Raw genomic sequence first — 20542 nt, 5'->3', positions numbered from 1 at the left:
CATCCTCATGGAAGATACCATAAAACCACAAGACCAGAAAACATAGGAGCAAAATTAGGCCATTTGGCCTATCGAGTCCGCTCCACTATTTTATTATGGCTGATCCAATTTTTCTCTCAGCTACAATCTCCTGCCTTCTCCCCATATACCCTCATGCCCTGACCAATCAAGAATCTATCAACCTCTGCCTTAAATATACATAAAGACTTGGCCTCCACAGCTGCCTATGGCAAAGAATTCCATAGATTCACCACTCTGGCTAAAGAAATTCCTCCTCATCACTATTCTAAAAGGACACCCCTCTATTCTGAGGCCGAGTCCTCTGGCCTTAGACACTCCCACCATAGGAAGCATCCTCTATCAAGGCCTTTCACCATTCAATGGATTTCAATTAGGTCACCTCTCATTCTTCTGAATTCTAGTGAACGCAAGCCCAGAGCCATCAAACATTCTTCATATGACAAGCTATTCACCCTGAAGTCATACCAACATCGATTTAGCTCAGGTATGTGAAAGCTTTCCTGCATCAGAGTAAACCAGAAGAAATTTGCAATGAGTTGTAAAAGGACCAAATCTGCAGGAACATAATGCAATACTGTGAGCATGGATGGCCAGCAGTTCCAAAAGGAGCTCACAAACTCAGATCTATTGGCTTGCAAGAAACACACTCACTATTCTTGATGGTTTTCTGCTAAAGGGCTTCAGACTCATCATTCCTGCTTCCATGCATGCCAAAATCATCAGAAACTCATCTGATGAAATTCACAAAGGACATCAAAGCATTGAAAAATGTCGTCTATGAGCAGACAATCCGTGTGGTGTCCTGGTCTGAGCACACAGCTGGGAGATTGTGTAAAGCAATGTGTAGCATGCGGAAAACTGCACAAAAAGACCTGATAAACTTCTCTGTCGCAGAGTTACAAAGGCAAATTTCAGGCTCAGACAACTTTGAGTTGAAAACAGACAATTATCTTCTCACTGTGGATTACTAATGATGGTATGCTGAGGTGTCCAAGCTGTCCTCTACATTATCAGCAGCAGTTATATTGCACCTGAAAGCTGTATTCACCTGCCATGGAATACCAGAAACACTTGTGTCAGGCAATGCTCCACAATTCAGCTGCTTGTAATACAAAGCCTTTGCAAGGGACTTGGAGTTCAAATACTAGACAAGCAGCCCGCCCACAGGCAAATACTCGTTCAGTCACCTAGTTGAGTCCAACTCTTCGTGAGTTCATGGACCATAGGGTTCAGTTTTCATGGCAAGACATGGAAGTAGATTGCCAGGCCTTTCTTCCGCGCAGATACTGCTGCTGCCCAGGTTGGGACCCAGCTGGGTTTGAACTCTGGACCACCTGCCTTGAAGTCCAGTTCTGATGCCACTACACCACCAGCCAGCCCTCATAGGCAAATTGAGAACCAGAAAAAGCAGTGCAAACTCCTACTCCAGAGTCTCCTACTGGAGGGAAAAGACCACTACAAAGCACTGCTAGCTTACGCTCCATGCCTATTGCGAATGGCTACAGTCCATCAGAGCTGCCAATGGGCCAGAGATTGAGAACAAGCCTGCCCATTCTTCCTTTCTTTCTCCAACCTAGCTTACCAGACTTAGACAAAGTGAGTAACTTTCAGACAACACAGCGCGAGAAAATGAAGCGTGTATGTGATCTCAGACACATTGTTCAGGAATGGTGAAGCTGTCTGGGTTTCAGACCAATTCGCCAAAGGAACAATAGTCTGGTAGCATGCACCACAATTGAAACATCACAAGGTGAAATCCAGTGAAGCAGGTGTGCGTTTGTGTGCCTTCAAAGTCCATGAAAGCAAGAGAAAGAAATATAATGGCCTGATCCTTATGAAGAGGATCACTTACCTGAGATGGACAGACCTGTTCGTGAATCTCAATACGTTCCAACACTTCCAGGAACCTATACCAGATCAGGTTGCTTATCTGTCCCACCACAAGGCTATACTCCATAGTCTAACATCTTGGAGCAAGTGACTGAAGTGGTAGAATAATCCTCTCACTTTGCCAGAGTGTTCAGGTCATCTATCCTAACCTCCAACAGATTTAGAATTCTAATGTTAAAAACACTTCATAAAATGAGACTTATTAAAAAAAGGAATTGGTGAAATAAAGGAGAAAACAAAGTCCATTAAAAACAAAGACAGCTGTAATGTTCACAATTCTTTTTTATATTTATGGAGGAGCACAAGTTACGTGCTATGGGTAAAGTGAACTGAATCGCTCTTTTTCAGTGACTATAATATCTATGGACAAGAAGTACATACAGTACCTAGTTGCTCATTGTTTCCCCAAGAAGGGGAGATGGAGTTTGCCCTGCTAAAGGGTTTCAGCCCAAAACGTCAACCGTGCTTTTTTCCATTGATGCTGTCAGGCCTGCTAAGTTCCTCCAGCATTTAATCAGCCAATCATGTGAAGTAACTCAATGCATAAAAGCATGCAGGCATGGTCAAGAGGTTCAATTGTTGTTCAGACCAAACATCTCAACAGGGAAGAAATGTAATCCAAAGGACTTTAACCACTGAATAACTGTTTGTACCAGTTGGGGTGGCTTGAGTATCTCAGAAATGGGACTCCTGTAATTTCCATGCAGTTTCTAGAGTTTACAGAGAATGGTGCAAAAAAAACATCAAGTGAGCAGCAGTTCTGTGGGCCAAAATACCTTGATAATGAGCGAGGTCAGTGGATAGACTACCGCAACAGAAGATCACAGGGTTCTTACTCTGCTACCTAATAACATGGCCACTGAGTGCATATGAAAATGGTCCATATTTAAGGTAGTTTTGACAAGGTTGTACTTCTGACGCTCAGCTACTGTCTACCATGTTGCTGCCTTATTTTGATCATCTTTGTTGTGTTGTAATAAAAAGTACTTGGATGCACGTTGTCCAAGCAACATGAATTGGAAAAAAAAAGTGAAAACTAGTTGAGCCCTGTGGAGAATGCAGATCTGAAATTTGGAAATTCAAATTCTGGAGAAGTTCAATGGGTCAGGCAGCATCTGTGGAGAAACACATAAGCGTTGACCTAATGGAGTATTGGCCTGCAATGTTAACATTGCTTCTGTCTCCACAGATGCTTCTTGACCCACTGAGCATTCTCAGCATTTCCCACTTATGTGAATATAGCTAAAATGCTGCAAATGTAATGATGTGTAAGAAAGTTTTAGTTAGGCACATGAATGATTGAGAAATGGAGGACTACTTAGAAGGAAGGGTTATATTGATCTTAGGGTAAATTCTGGGCCAAAGGGCCTGTACTGTGCTTGGATGCTGCTTCTATGGCCTGGATGGTGGGTTGGATGCTCTTGTGGCAGTACTGCATGGTCAGCATGGACTAGTTGGGCTGACACTATATACATTTTTATAAGAAAGGATTACTGCAAGGACATGAGCCAAGAAACAAAGATTAAAAAGTATTAATTCCTACATAAAAAGCACCAAGATAAACAGAGGCCAAACGTAACAGACAAGTGACTGAAGATGCGCACAGCAAGATCCCAAAGTGGAAACTCAATATTATTCACTTTGCAATCTACTTGGGAAATAAAAGAACAAGTTACTCAATGCCAGCAATAACTCTGTTTTAAAGATTTATTCTCAGATAATTCAAATAACAAGCAATTAACATCACGTGATGGGGACAGCATGTACTAACAGGACAGCAACACAATTTCCGGGCGGTTATAACAGCACTCACAAGGCCCTAATCTAATCATTCTGCTGGAAATTAGCAGGTTTCAGAATATATATTGCAGTCTGCCCTACTTTAGGAGTTTGTGAAGATTTGGGATGTAAGGCTCTAGCAAATCTTTTACAGATGAACTGTGCTGAGCATTCTAACTGGTTGCATCAACATCTGGTATCGAGGTATCTAAAGCACAGGATTGGAAAAAGGTATAAAGGATTGTAAACTTGGGTAGTTCCACCATAGGCGTTAGCCGCCCCACCACTGAGGGCATCTTCAAAAGGCGAAGCCTCAGAAAGGTAGCATTCATCATTAAAATCTCTCATGCTCTCTGAACATTGCTCCAATCAGGAAGAAGCCTGAAGATACACACTCAATGCTTTAAGAACAGGTGCTTTCCCTCTGCCAGCAGATTTCTGAATTGTCCATGAACAATACCTCATTTCTTATTTATTTAAATTTCTTATTGTGATTTATAGTATATGTATTGAACTCTACTGCAGCCACAAAACAACAAATTTCTCAGCATACGTAAGTGATAATAAATCAGAATCAATTCCCTGCAAAACCTACTGAGGTGCAACATACACAAAGGGACCCATAAGGAAACACCTTCTCCCAAACCACCCCACACCACAACTTTTATTTTTTGTTTGCAACATGTTATTTCAGAAAATTAAATTGAACTGCTTACAAGTCTTTAAAGTATTGATTGTAACTATGTTCTCCGAAATTTTGCTTTTTGACAAATTCAAACATATAAATATGAAATAAAGCATTTTATTTTGTACAATTTATCTCCATGGTAACAGACAGAGAGACTGCAAGAAAGACAGCCCTGTTTCAATTTCAGTTCTCGTGCATTCAGGAATGGCTCAATGAATTGTAGTGAATGAACTGTGGTTATTTGTTGTTATGGCAACACTGTATGAAGATGCCACACAGGGAAAACAAGGAGTGAGGACAACCTAACCTTTTATGAAACGTGGGCAAAGATTCCATTGTGTATAGAGTCCTTTGGTTTAACATCTCACTACAGTGTGGTCAACAATCTACCAACAATTTTCCTGCAAGTGGGGGCAAGGCACAAAACAATCTGAGTCATAGAGTGCCGTAGCACTGGAAACAGACCCTTCTACCCATCTAGTACATACCAAACTGATATTCTTCCTAGTCCCATCAGCCCACACCTGGAACATAGACCTTCATACCTCTCCTATCCACGTACTTAAGCAAACTCTCGTAAATGTTGCAATCAAACCCACATCCCCCATTTCCAAAGGCAGTTCTGTTTTTTTGTCCAAGCTCAGTGGAAAATCGCTGCTTGCAATTACCCATTCTACACTCAGTGGACACCTTAATGGCCAGCTCAAAAAATCAAATATCTAATCAGTCAATCATGTGGTAGCAACTCAATGTATAAAAGCATGCAGGCATGGTCAAAAGGTTCAGTTGTTTAGACCAAACATCAGAAGGGTAGAAGAAATATGATCCAAATTACTTTGACCGTGGAATGATTGCTGGTTACAGATGTATCCAATATCTTAGAAACTAATCTCCTGGGATTTTCACAGACAACAGTCTCCTGAGCAGGAGTTCCCAACTTGGGGTCCGCGGTCCATGAACCCCTCGGCTCGTGACATAAAATATGTTGGGAACCTCTGCTCTAGAGTTTGCAGAGAATGGTGCAAAATACAAAAAAAAATCCAATGAGCAGCAGTTCTGTGGACAAAAAATGACTTGTTAATGAGAAAGGTAAGGAGAATGGACAGACTGGTGGAAGTCACACAAAGGTAATAGTAACTGATATAACCACACTTTACAACACTGGTGTGCAGAAGAGCATCTCTAACCACTCAACATGTCAAACCTTGAAGTGGATGGGCTAAACTGAGCACGAATCAGACCATGAACATACACTCGGTGGCCACTTTATTAGGTACAGGAGGTACCTCACAGTGGCCACTGTGTATATACCCCTACCTCATAGCCCTCACTCCTGTCACAATTCAGAATGTCCCATCAAATCAGTCCTTAAGGAGTTTCCAACTGTTCCTTCTGTATTTGTTGACTGTGTTTCAAAGTTTGCAGGAGGGGACCTCTGAACTGCAATGTACCATGCGGATACATTCAGCATCGTACCAGTCCTTGGTGTAGAGTCATATTGGTTACTACATAATTGCAGAATGCCATTTGGTCCATTAAGTTTATTATGGTACTTAATTAGGCTCTTAAATAATCAGCCTCATTCTCCACGGGTCTTTGTCTACTCTTCTCACTGCCTCAATGAAGCAGCCACCATCAATGACCCCACACAACCCAAACATTTTCTCTTCTCCCCTTTCCCATCAGGCAGAAGATAGAAAATCCTGAAAACACATACCACCAGGCTCAAGGACCGCTGTTATAAGACTATTAAATACTATGTTTCCCTGGTGCAATAAGTTTGACTCGACCTCATAATCTACTTCATTATGATATTATTGTTTACCTGCACCATCGCACTTTCTGTGCAACTGTTACAATTTATTCCGCATTCTGTTATTGTTTTACCTTGTTCCAGCTCAATGCACTGTGTAATGATTTGATCTGTATAAACAGCATACAAGCCAAACTTTTGACTGTATCTCGGTACATGTGACAACTATCTCCTCCCTCACCTCCATTCAGGGCCCCAAACAGTCCTTCCAGGTAAGGCAACACTTTACCTGGCAATCTGTGGAGGGTCATCTATTGCATCCGGTGCTTCCAATGTGGCCTCCTCTGCATTGGTGAGGCCAGATGTAAACTGTGGGACCGCTTTGTTGAGCACCTCCACTCCATTGGCTAAAAGAGCAACTTCCTGGTGGCTAACCATTTTAACTCTTACCCTCTTCACCCATGATGAGATCACTCTCAGTGTGGAGGAACAACACCTCATATTCCATCTAGGTAGCCTCCAACCTGACGACATGAACATCAATTTCTTCTTCTGGTAATTTTGTTTTCATTTTCACCTCCCACTTCCTCCTCCTCCTATTCACCACTCTCACCTCTGACCCCTTCTCCTCACCTGCCTATCAGATTCCTCCTTCTCCAGCCCTTTATCTTTCCCACTAACTTGGCTTCACCAATATAACTTGTCCTCCTCTTCCCCCACCTCTTTATTCTGGCATCTTACCCCTTCCTTTCCAGTCTTGATGAAGGGTCTCGGCCCAAAATATTAACTGTTTATTCATATTCATAGATTTGCTGAGTTCTTCCAGCATTGTATATGTTGCTCCGCATTTCCGACTTCTGCAGAATTTCTTGTGTTTACGACAATAATAAGAACAATTCCAATCTGAGCTGCCTCCACACTTCCCTCCCAAGGGTAGATTCTGCAGCCAGCTCCAGATCAGTTATTCTCCCAGCGAAGAGGTATTCTGTGGTGTAAACGTACCCATCATAAATGCTGGAATTACAACTGGCTCCAGTTGCCTGGTGCACATTCTATGCCACTCTTAGTGTGGAGAAGTGGGAGTTCCAAGTGACAAACCCAAGAGACAGGGTCACATTCAAATTCATTTATTGCACATACATCAATACCTCCAGTGAAATCCGCATTCTGTGTTAACAACCAACACAACCTAAGGATGTGCTGCGAGCAGTCCGTAGGTGTCACCACACATTCTGATGCCAACATAACGTGCCTACAGTATCCAGCAGAACAACACAACAACAACATCAACAAACCAAACCAAAAGCAGCAAAAAGTGTCCCTTCCCACCCACAACACAGACAGGTCTCCAACCACAAAGCAGGCCATCTCTGGGCCTTAAAACTCCAGTCTATGGCCCAGACTCAGACATCCAGACATGCCAACCCAGAGGCTTTTGACCACTGGGCCTCGACTTCCAGATTCGCCAACTTTGGTCCTTGGCCTTCAGGCTTTGACTTTCAGTATTGACTTCAGAACACACATCAACTGCTTCTCTTTTGTCGAGCCTGCTTGTTATTTCTTCAAAGTATTCTAACAGATTTGTCAGGCAAGCCTTTCCCTTGAGGAAACCATGCTGACTACAGCCTATTTAACCATGTTGCCTCCAAGTACCCCAAGACTTCATCCTTAATAAACAACTCCAACATCTTCCCAAATACTGAGGAAAGACTAACTGGCCTATAGTTCCCTTTCTTCTGCCTCTCTCCCTTCTTGAAGAGTGGAGTAACATTTGCAATTTTACAGTCTTTTGGAACCATTCTAAAGCCTAGTGATTCTTTAAAAGGTCATTACTAATGCCTCCATAATCTTTTCAGCCACCTCTTTCAAAACCCTGGGATGTACACCATCTGGTCCAGGTGACTTATCTACCTTCAGGCCTTTCAGGTTCCCAAGAATCTTCTCTCTAGCAATGGTAACTTCACACACTTCATACCTCCTGACACCTGGAACTTCCACCATACTACTAGTGTAGCATGGTGCTACATTTTGGTAGGAATAATCAAAATAGGACATACATGGTAAATGGTGGGGCATTGAGGAATACAGTAGAACAGCGTGATCTAGGAGTAATGGTGCATAGTTCCCTGAAGGTGGAATCTCATGTGGATAGGGTGGTGAAGAAAGCTTTGGTATGCTGGCCTTTATAAATCAGAGCATTAAGTACAGGAGCTGGGATGTAATGTTAAAATTGTACAAGGCATTGGTAAGACCGAATTTGGAGTATTGTGTACAGTTCTGGTCACCAAATTATAGGAAAGATGTCAACAAAAGAGAGAGGGAGTACAGAGGAGATTTACTAGGGTCTCAGCACCTAAGTTACAGAGAAAGGTTGAACAAGTTAGGTCTTTATTCTTTGGAGCATAGAAGGTTGAGGGGGGACTTGATAGAGGTATTTAAAATTATGAGGGGGATAGATAAGTTGACGTGAATAAGCATTTTTCCATTGAGAGTAGGGGAGATTCAAACAAGAGGGCATGAGTTAAGAGTTAGGGGGCAAAAGTTTAGGGGTAACACAAGGGGGAACTTCTTTACTCAGAGAGTGGAATGAGCTTCCAGTACAAGTGGTAGAGACAGGTTTGATATTGTTATTTAAAGTAAAATTGGATTGGTATATGGACAGGAAAGGAATGGAGGGTTATGGGCTGAGTGCAGGTCGGTGAGACTAGGTGAGAGCAAGCATTCGGCACGGACTAGAAGGGCCGAGATGGCCTGTTTCCATGCTGTAATTGTTATATGGTTACATATGTATATAGTGTCTTCCACAGTGAAGACAAGTACTATAATAAATTTACTTGAACTTTGAGAGATTTCCTCTGCTTTAAAGAGGATGAGTATCCCGCTTTTAGCTTGCCAGAAAAGGAGGCTGCCAACGCTGTTGAGTCTAAACACTAGCCATTGCCTCCTCCTCACCTGGTGGCAGAAAACTCACAAAAAAATCCATAAAATGCAGATTAATTCATTCACAATCATTGGGGGAGATCACTGAAGTCATACTACTGACATTTCTCCAATAAGTAGATTCAGATTTAGTTATCGCATGCACATCAAAAGATCCAGTGAAAGGCATCATTTACGGTAACTACTACATGCTTGGTTGGGGGGGCGCTGATGCATTTTCACTGGTGGGGGGGGTCATTGCCTTACTGCTGCTTGTGCATGGGCAGGGGGAGCTGGGAGGGTGCTTTGGTGTTCTAACATTTAACTGTCATTCATTCTTTGGGGCACTCCTGTTTTCCTGGATGTCTGCGAAGAGGAATTTCAAGATGTATACTGTATACATTTCTGACATTAAATGTAATTGTGTTTTCTAAATGAAGAGAAAATTCAAAAATCTAAGGTACAAAAGGACTTGGGAGTCCTTGTGCAATATTCCCTAAAGATTAATTTGCAGGCTGAGTCTGTGGTGAGGAAGGCAAATGCAACGTGAGCATTTTATTTCAAGAAGACGAGAATATAAAAACAAGGATGCAATGTTGAAACTTTATGAAGCACTGGTGATGACTCACTTGTAGTATTGTGCTGGGAGCAACCTGAAAGTATCACCACACATTCCACAGCATTTCCACAATACTTGACAGAACAACACAGAACACAACAAGCAATGAAACAGCAACAGCAAAACAAGCCCCTATCCTCTTTCAACCCCTTCCACCCACACACGTACAGGCAGTCCTCCAGTCTTCAGACTTTGGTCATCGAGCTTTGTCTTCTGATCAACCTCTGGCACACCGACTACTTGGCTCTTGTGCCTCCTCATGCCTTCTGCTTGCACGGACCCACCCAAACCTGCAACAACCCGACATCCACAATATCACACAACCAATCGCTAGCCTTCAGGCATGGCGCACAGGCGTAAACTCCAGAGGTCCTTCACCTCTGAACCTAAAACACTGACACACTTGCCAGACAGCTCAGGAATCACTGCGTGAACCTGAAGGTTGAGGGTTCAAACCTTGCTTCAGAGGGTTGGGCTCATGACTCAGCCTGACTACCAGAGAAAGCGCATTGCCAGACGTGCTACCATTTAGGCACAACTACTCTCAAGTATTCAATCACCTCATATGGATGATGGGTTGTCCATCATATCTGACAATGACAAAGAAACCTGCGCGGGATAGTTTCCAAAGCAGAAAAGCTGTTGCACTGGAGCAGTTTCACTCTCTACCCATGGAAGCCCAGGTCTAGCTGTATGAGTAGTCATCAGAAACTGGGCCAGGAAGTGCATGACCATGACTTCTTCTGTGCCTTGTCATGCCCTTCACTCTCCATGAAGCATTAGAGAGCCACCTTCCTGGCCCTTGAAAGTCACTGTTGATCTCAACTGCCAGAGCTAACTTTGCATGCTACAATAAGTATGTCCCTATCTCACCAAGGGTAGGAAGCCCACCAGCTACCCTCTCCTGGTTTAGCCTGCCTGTATTGGGGTGTAGCTGCTATCACACGTGAACAGCTACTTGGAGCCACGCAGGTGAGAGCTGAGTGTCTGGTGGAACCAGTTACCCTAGATTAGACCAGACAAGCCCCTTCAACAGGGGCACTGCCCCTCCCTGGACACTCCGCGCACTTCACCGCACATGGACCAAAAGAAGGAAATTGAAGCTGGTGTTGAGATTCTCTGAACCCATACAGAAACAAAATTCATCTGCTTGATTACTTCACGCTTTGGAAGCTTGCCTTCTTTAGAACTAGTTCATTTATTCTTTTAGAACAGCATATGGACAAAATTTTCTACATTTGAAAAGGTACTACACAAATGCACAGGAGCAAAGCCTCAAATACATATGGCTTTGTAACAGGCGAGTTAACAGTCACACTAGGTCCCTTTGTAATTCTGTAGAACTGGTCACAGTTTCAGCCAGGTAGTGCTTGAGCAGTTACAGCACTGAACAGGATGCACCTGGGCAAAGTCCCACAATGCCAGGCAGATGCCAATGGGCAGAGCAAACACAATCTGGCTAGTCTTTGCCCAATCAGCCAGGGGAGACGTGGCAGTGCTAGGATGTCAACAAGCACACTTACTCAGCAATGGAGACAACTAGGTCAGACTATTGTTTTATTGACTACAGCTCCAGCTTCAATATGCTGTAATTCTAAGCAAGCTCATCACCAAGCTCCAAAGCCTGGCTGACAATACCTCCCACTACAACTGGATCCTCAGCTTCTTGACCAACAGCCTGCAATGAGTAATGAGAGGCAGCAAGACCTCTGTCACCTCTCCCCAGCGGCCACCCCTCATCTCCCCGAGCTTGTTCCACAGTTTTCTTCTTCGGGTCCCTACTCTACTCCCTGTGCACTCATGACGGCATGGCCAGATTGTGCTCTAACTCCATCTACAAGTTTGCAGATAATGCCACTGTGGTGAGCCTCAAATAATGATGAGCCAGAGTACAGGAAGGATATAGAGAGCTTCCTGCTCCAACATATTTATACACTCAGCACTGATCTCCTGGTCCTCCATATCCTTTCCTTTGGTAAATACGGAAACAAAGTACTCACTAAGTATCTCACTCACATTCTCTGCATCCAAGCAAATGTTTCCCTCCTTTATCCTTGAGTGGTCCCACCCTCTCCCTAATTATCCTCTTGCTCTTGATGTATGTATCGAATGCCCTGGGATTCACTTTAATCCTATTACCAAGGACATTTCATGGCCCCTCCTGGCTTTCCCAATTCCCTTCTTTAGTTCCTTTGACTTCTTTATACTCATGTGCTTCATTTGTTCCTAACTTCTGAAGCTCTTCATAGTTTTCCCTTTTCTTCTTGACTACATTCATCACCTCTCCAGACATCCAAGATTCTGAACTTTCCATCTCCACCCTTCCATATAACAGGAACATGCTTTTCCTGCCCTTTCAATTCATCCATGTGCTTATCTAAGAGTCTCTTAAATGTCCCTAATGTAACTGCCTCTACCACCACCCCTGGCAGCACACTCTACAGTAGGCATGTGTGACATGCTGTTGGGGTGAGCAAAGGAATGGGCACCAAATACTGGCCCTCCAAGGGATCTGCAGACTCCTCTAACTGTAATGGATATTCACCGTCCAGGGATGGGGGGTGGTGGTGCTTTTTGTGTCAGGATCAACTCTCTTACACAGCTGCTGACACTTCTGGAAATCAAAGAGTTGTGTTCTTGAGCAAGTTGAAATTCTAACCAATATTCTTTGTTCAGCTTCTTGTCATAAATGAGAGCTAGACTTAGGTCCTTAATATAAATTGCAAGCAATAATCAGCTTGAAGTTAAAAGGACAGCTTTGCAAACAAACAGCACTGTTTATACACTGCTGGCCCACAGCACAGGGCTGACTGCTCAAAAGATGCAGTGGAAAACAATAAGGTTCTGTTAATTGGGCCTGCATCAAACCAGACAACACTGGTTGTTATTTAGTTCAAGGAACCTTGCAGACCACACTGATACCATCATTTAACACATCAAATAACTGATCTATCAATTGTTGGAAGATCTGTGTACTCAGAGTCAACATTCACAGCATTAATCCTGACTGTTTGAGATCTCTGTCACCAGAAGCCATTGGACCACCACATGAAAAGGTATCTGAAAAAATATCACGTGCATGGAAGTCACCAAGTAGCAAAAAAACAGTATAAAATGTAAGAGAGCAGTCAGACTTGTTAGGAGTGGTCAATGGACAGCAAGAATGATAGAAAGATGGAAGAACGAGAGTCCTTTCCTCTGATTTCTGCAACAGACAACTTGTTCATCAGCAATTCATTGATATGTCTTTCTTGCTTACAGGAATTGTACCTGACTTTTGGCTATCCTTTGAGTTTTAGAAATAGTTTGCAATTTGGAAATCCTTTTTAAAAATAGAAAACCTCAAAGGTTCATTCATTATCAAAGTACATCACTCTGAAATTCTTCAATTCTCCGGGTAGCCATGAGACCATCAACCCCCAAATCCCACCTCCCCACACAAAAAAAAACAGAAACAGAACAAGCACATCAACCCCCAAATCCCCCCACCCCCTACACAAAAACCAAGTAAAATGGATCAGTAATTTTTAAGAATTTTATCTAAATTTAAACATGCATTTCTAAAGCTAAATGAACTTTGTTTAAACTATATGGAATTATCTCCTCCTTGGTAGGGACAGGAGCTACCAATGGTAGGATAATATCCATTCAAATAATGGGTATTGGTAGCGAAGCTCACTGTAGACGAAAAATCAGAGAAGTGATCTAGCCTTTGAAGTGTAGGTAGTTACTGTATAACCTCCCTTTGGTGAGGGTACCTACAGCTATCTATATCAGAAAGGGTTTAAGATCTTTGTACGAGTTCATAACATCACAAACAGCAAACCTAAAACTATCACACAACAGGGAAGTCAGGTTTAAACATATGTTAAAAAAATTTCAAAGCAAATCATTGTCATAAATGAATGCCTAGTAACAAATTTGCCTACAATAAATAGTGTAAACAGTATAACCTGGGTGTTGGCAACGTAATTGTACTGACCATGTCAAACTCAGGCACTCATTATATACGGAGACTTGTTAAAGGAGTAACAGCTGTTTTTCACGTACAGTGTAGACACCATCTCATCCACCCTCCTGAACACAAAACATCCATGTTCCCCTAACTGCAATAACCCAGAGCACATCATCAAATATACTCCCAATGGATTAGCAGGTGATCAGACTGAGTTCTGGGACACTACATCCAAAAATGGTCAGAGACTTTAAATGTCAGTGACATTCACAAAATGTCAGTACATTCCAAAAGTATCATAATTTTGGTCTTAGAATTGTAATTACTCATCATTAAATATTTAAAGCACTAGAAGTTAAAGAAAATTTATCAAAGTACATATATGCTACCATACACTACCTTTAGAATCATTTTCTTGCAGGCATTTCAAAGAAAATAAAGAAATAAAACAAAATTTATGAAAAACAGTCTATAAACAAAGACTGACAAACAACCAAAAGATGATCAAGTGTGCAAATTTTAAAAATACTGAGAACATGATTTGTAGAGCCTTTGAAAACGAGTCTATGTTCAGAGTTGAGGTGAGTGGAGTTATCTACACTGGTTCAGGAGCCTGATGTTTGTAAGGTAATAACTATTCCTGATCCTACTAGCACCTAAAGCTCTTAACCTCTTGCCTGATGATACTAGCAAGACGATGGCATGGCCTGGATGGTGGAGGTCCTAGATATATTTTATGCACTTAATGCATTCTTTAAAAAATTAGGTGCATAACAATCAGGAGGAATTAAAGGAAGTCAGCATCAATCAAAACAGTGCCAATGAGTTGTTGAACAAATCCTTCAGCCCAACTCATCCATGCTGACTGAAATAGTTACTTATACTAACACCATTTGCCTGCATTAAGCCCACAACCCTCATTTTCTGTGCTTTCGTTGGGGAAATACCACACAACCCTGCAGTCATTCCTCTTCATTACACTGAACAAACTCTAACATGGCACAGTTTGAGCACATTCTGACATCCTCGGAAGCTGCAGGGAGCTGGTGCCCAGACCTCATGAGGAAACCTACCTGGAACAAAGTTGAAATGACAATGACAAGGAAGTTTGGGTTTCCAAGGCCACTTGTGTATACACACAAATGATTTAAGTGCAGATGAACTCTTGATCTCCCAGTCTCTCTTGTCACAGCCCCTCACACGCTGTTTGTCTATCAGCAATGCACAATCTGTAGTTGCATTTGGGGGTTTATTTGCACTACCTCAGTATGATTATGCATTAAATGATCTATCCAGATGGCAGGCAAACAAATGTTTTTCAATGTATCTTGCATGTAACAATAAGAAACCAATTACCAAGTTGGAAATCTCTCCTCCACCCCCCCCCCCCCCCACCAACTTCACTTCATCTGAAAGTCACCAACTCCAGGTCATAAGAGCATTCAGTCCATCAAGCCTGCTCTGCCATTCCATCATGGCTGATTTATTATCCCTCTCAACCCCATTCTCCTGCCTTCTCCCCATAACCATTGATATCCTCGCTAATCACGAACCTATCAGCCTCTGCTTTAAATATACCCAATGACTAGGCTGCCAATCTTGACCACCCACTGACTAAATAAATTCCTCATCTCTGTTCTAAAAGGACTTTGTCAATTCTAAGGCTGTACCCTCTGACCCGAGACTCTCCCACAATTGGGAACATCCTCTCCACATCCACTCTATCTAGGTCTTTCAATATTTGTTAGGTTTCAATTAACTTCCCCCACCCCCCAAATCCCCAAATCTTCTAAACTCCAGTGAATACAGGTCCAGAGCAATCAAATGTTCCTGATAAATTAACCATTTCATTCCCAGGATCATCCTCACAATCCTCTTCTGGCCCCTCTCCAATACCAGCACATCCCCATAAGGGCCCTAAAACTGTTTTCAGCACCCCAACTGCGGTCTGACCAAAGCCTTATAAAGCCACAGATTTGTATTACTAATCCCGTCCCCATAAGCAGAGAATTTTCTGCCCTGAGCACACTGCCTCCAATACACGGGCAGGGACTGCAGGACCAATGTACCATCTCTCTGACCTGCAGCAATCAGTTTTCCCATCTGCAACCAAACTTCAATATCAAAGCAGATCCACGTCATAAATAAATATGAGAATCACATATTTAACTCTGTGGTGCCAAACACTAGGAAACCTTCGGTGCCCGTGAGCAAAAAATCTCAGGGACGCACGTGTAACAGAGACAAACATTCCCACCCCCTTTAAAGACCATCAGGAAGTGCAGTTGGGGGAACAGCCCCACAACATCCAACAACCCATCACCAACATTCACATCTCCAGCCGCTGACACTAACCTACAAAGATCTTGCCGTGATCCTTTGACTTTCTTTTATATATGAAAAGTTACAGTAAAAACAAACAAAAATAAAGAGCGCAGACATGGTTGGGCGAAGGGCCTGGTCTCGGGCCCGCGCTGTACCGCTCTACGCTCTATCGCTGCTGTGTGGTGGTGGCACCCACCGCCAGCGACTCCCTCGGAACTTTTGAGTGCGCCAGGCTGCGGGGTTTCGGGGAGACCAGCCCGAAGAACCACAGTTCAGACACCTCCCACCGTTAACTGAAGTGTTCAAGCGTCTAACTATGCGCTCAAGGGCCTGAGATGGAATGATTGGGGATGATGCGACTCGATAAAAGGTTCATTCAAGAGACAACTTTGCAGCCAGAGAACAACCCCCTCCACATCTATCAAACCTCCATTGTTTTCCAGATCCTAGCCCTTACATAAACACCACACACACTACACTACCCCTCACCAAGCACATTACAGAAAAAACGTGCCTCTGATAGCAATACTACTTGCTCTCCCACTCCACTTATACAGGTGATTCTGTTACTGAATAAAGTACATTTAGGAATAAAAGACACGTCTCTGCTATGTTTCCCCGCCTAAGGTGAGGGTCCCGTGTCTCCCGCGATTTCCCCCTGGGCCAGATCCCATAGATGTGCCGTTTCCAACGCCTCCAACTCCATTACATGGCCGGGGCAAGAATTCACTTCTGGAGGCGTTGCCTCACCTTCCGAAAGGTGGCACCGTGTTAGCCCCCCACCCAACCACACACACCGCCTCCCCAGCACGCTGAGGGAGCACCCGCCGGCCTGGTTACCCACCGTACCTCCCGAGGTCTCTAGGTGTCCTGGCGGTTCCCCGTCCCCCCCCCCCCCATCCCGAAACAGTTCCGAGTGAAAGAAAGTATCTGCGAACACTCCGAGCCGCGACAGTGTAACCGGGCGCCGGCCAGCGAGCGAGCCCGCCCGCCCGCACTCACCTGCCGGCCGGTCCGTCCGCACTCTCTGCCATCTCCAGCCGTGGGGATGGGGGTGGATGGGAATTAATGTGGGACCAACACCCCAGGCGGGGTGGGGAGAGTTCTGTCCGGCCGAGCACTACCGCTTCACGCCCGTCCGGTGGCACCGGCTCTCACCGCCCCAACTAACGCAGCGCACCAGAGCCGAGGCGAGCCAGCCGAGAGGTGGGGGGGTTCCAGAGCGCCGATCGTCGCTGCGCCTCCCTCCCTTCCCCCTCTGTACCTGGCAACGTCTCACCTCCACGTGTATCGCCGCAGCTTCTTGAGTGACAAACAATCCTGCAAAATACTGAGATCCTACACATTTTACGATAGATGTTTTGCGCTTTCCAGATATGGTGTTGTATTTAAGTTCCGGTCGCTAAATGGCACATGGCAAGACGCATCCCTTCCCGGGAGGAGGTATTTGAGTGTCTCATCCCTGGCTGTGTCTGCTTTAAGTATTTTGCTCTTTTTTTAACCTTTCTGATTTTGCAAAGCCTGACCTGTTTGCAATACCCCACACTAATGCAGGTGTATGTAACAATTAACACTGTCTTCTGAGCACTGCAGCGTTGGTCTCAAAGTTCAAAGTAAATTTATTATCAAAGTACGTATATGTCAGGATTTATTTTCTTACTGGCATTCACAGTAGAACAAAGAAATATGATAGAATCAAAGAAAAACTATACACAAAGACTGACAAACAACCAATCTGTAAAAGAAGACAGAGTGCAAATATAAAAAAGCAAAATATAAATAAAAAGTAAACAAATAAGAACTTGAGTTGTAGATTCTTTGAAAGTGTGTCAATAGGTTGCATTCAGTGATCAGTGTAGGACATGGGTGAAGTTATCCATGCTGGTCAGGAGCCTGATGGTTGACTGTTCTAGTAACTGTTCCTAATGCTGGTGGTGTGGGACCTAAGGCTCCTGTACCTCCTTCCCAATGGCAGCAGTAAAAGGAAAGCAGGGCCTGAAGTGAACAATCAAGGACTAGTCTTGGATTCTATCTGGATGCATAACGGTTTGGTTCGGGAACTACTCCGCATGTGACCATAAGAAATTGTAAAGAGTTGTGGGCACAGCTGAGCACATCACAACAAAACAGCCTCATCTCCATGGACTCTGTCTACACTTCTCACTACCTCAGAAAGGTAGCCAGCAAAATCAAAGATTCCATCCACTCAGGAGGCAGGAGTAGTTGGTGTTATTCCTATAGCACTCAGCCACTCCCATGTGGGAGGAGTCCACATGCTGGCATCCTGGTGTGCTCTGCACTGACAATAATGTGCTTGATCTTAAATGAATTGGTGCTACAGAACAAGTGAAAAGAATTTACAGTAAGACTATTCATGTTTGAAAAATATCAGCCTAAACTGCCTATACTAGCTTGCTAATGTATGCACCATGAGGCATGAGCTGTGAAAGGGACAGGGTTGCTAGGCAACATCTTCAAGTTACACCCAAAAACTGAGACATTGAAATGTGTGGGCCACTAGCCTGAGGAAGTGCACAGAGACACAAACACAGCAGAGAAGACAGTCAGACTCTCAGGGAGAGAAAAGAAGTAGATCAAATAGATAAAATAATAAATAAATAAACAAACAAACAGGAAAATGTAACAAATACCTGCATCTACTTACCTAAGAAAGCCCCCTCCCCCCAAAGACATCTGATTTCTCTGAATCAGGGGACTTTAAGAGATGGCTCAGATGCTTTGAAAGATTTAAGGTTGCAAGCCATCTTACTCGGGCTTCAGAAGAGCATCAAGTAGGCATGCTGATATACTGCATGGTGACAAAGAAGATGACATCATGGGTGAATTATGACAAAAAAAAGTACAAAACAGTGCAAGTCAAATTCAAGGAGTATTTCATAGGAATGCGAAATGTGAAATATGAGAGAGCAAAGTTCAACTCCAGAAAACAGGAGCCAGATGAAAAGGTAAATGACTTCATCACCGTCAAACAACTGTGTGTATGGAAATCTGATAGATAAACTCATTAAAGACAGGATTATTGTCAGCTACTGTACTCCAACTTGTCAGAGAGACTTCAAATGCAGGCAAATCTCACATGAGAGAAAGCTGGTACTACAGTCAGGCAGAGTGAGAATGTTCACCAGAAATCAGGCACAAAAACAATGCTGAAGTAAAGCTGGAAGCTATACAGAAAGAAGGGTACAAACAAGGTGCAGTTAAAAAAAATTACAGAAAGAGATGAGAGTAGAGCTCACACTCAAAACAGACAAGCAAAACAAAGAGCAGGTAAAATGTTCAACTGCAGGAGATGCAACAAGTCTCCATGCTACATCAAAGAGTTCTGTCTAGCAAAGGAAGTGAAATTCCACCAGTGCAATAGAGTTGGCCACAATAAAAGCCTGTGTTACTCAGAAACAGTTCTTCAGGAGGTCAAAGAAAACCATGACTCAGACAAAGAGCAAGTTTTCAATTCAAATAGATAAGATTGGTGTACTATGGTTCAGTTACAAAATGAGGTAGTGACATTCCAAATGGACACTGGGGCAGATGTCACAGCCATCCCTGAATGTCTGTTCATAAAACTGGCAAAGAAAACAGACATTACGCTAAACCAAACAAAGAAAGTGCTCATGGGGCCAGGGAAACTTTATCAATCTTTTTATTGATTTAAATAGAGTATATATACAAGCAAGAGGAGAATTATCTCAAATATATATATCAATAACAATACATACAGAAGGTGAAATAAACATTATCAAAATCATGCATAATATTAATCTGATATAGAATGTATAATGAAAAAGGTAATTAATTCTCTTATCAATTAATAAAAAGAAAAAAAGACTTTGAAATTTTTATATGAAAAAACCCACTATTCTCTACAAACAAAAACAAAAAAGGGAAAAAAGGACCGGGCAATCTATCCTGAGAGTAACACCAAGAAAAGAAAGACTTTCTGATCAAATCCAAAACTTTGAAAAAATAACTGGAAGAGAGTACAAGTATCAATAAATCAAATCATATGAAAATATTGAATAAAAGGTCACCAGATTTCTTCAAATTTAAAGAATGTATCAAACGTGCAACTTCTTATTTTCTCTAAACTTAAACAGGACATGATGGAGGAAAGCCAATAAAAAAACAGTAGGTGGATAAGGATCCTTCCATTTAAGTAAAATGGCTCTCCGAGCCAATAAAGTTGAAAAGACCTTCATCTGCTGAGTGGAAACAGGAATATATCCTACTTCTGATGGAATAATCCCAAAAATTGCTGTAAGTAAATTTGGTTGTAAGTCCAGATCCAAAACTTTTAATAAAGTTTTAAAGACATCTTTCCAAAAATTGTCCACCTTTATGCAAGATCAAAACATGTGAGTTAAAGTGGCCACCTCAATATTACATCTATCGCAAATAGGATTGATACTGGGAAAAATACGGGCTAATTTATCCTTTGACATATGTGCCCGATGTACTACCTTGAACTGTATCAAGGGATGATGGGCACAAATAGATGAAGTATTTACCAAATGAAAAATTTTACACCATTGTTTATCTAAAAGTGACTCTCGAAATTCCAATTCCCAAGTGCCT

At 42.8% G+C, this 20542-nt stretch overlaps 1 protein-coding gene across 2 annotated transcripts in view; it reads right to left on the bottom strand.

Moving 5' to 3' along the window:
- The window catches only part of LOC132406338 (tetratricopeptide repeat protein 39A-like), a 105818-nt gene extending 88669 nt beyond the window's left edge, over positions 1-17149 (bottom strand). For both annotated transcript variants that reach the window (XM_059991868.1, XM_059991870.1), the window contains exon 1: positions 16952-17149. In XM_059991868.1, the coding sequence (XP_059847851.1) occupies positions 16952-16983 (32 nt within the window). In that variant the 5' untranslated portion in view covers positions 16984-17149. The remainder of the gene's footprint in view (positions 1-16951) is intronic.
- Between the last annotated feature and the right edge of the window lie 3393 nt (positions 17150-20542).

Source organism: Hypanus sabinus, chromosome 16, assembly GCF_030144855.1.
Source record: "Hypanus sabinus isolate sHypSab1 chromosome 16, sHypSab1.hap1, whole genome shotgun sequence".
Classification (NCBI taxonomy): Eukaryota; Metazoa; Chordata; class Chondrichthyes; order Myliobatiformes; family Dasyatidae; genus Hypanus; species Hypanus sabinus.
This window is presented reverse-complemented; position numbering and strand designations above follow the sequence as displayed.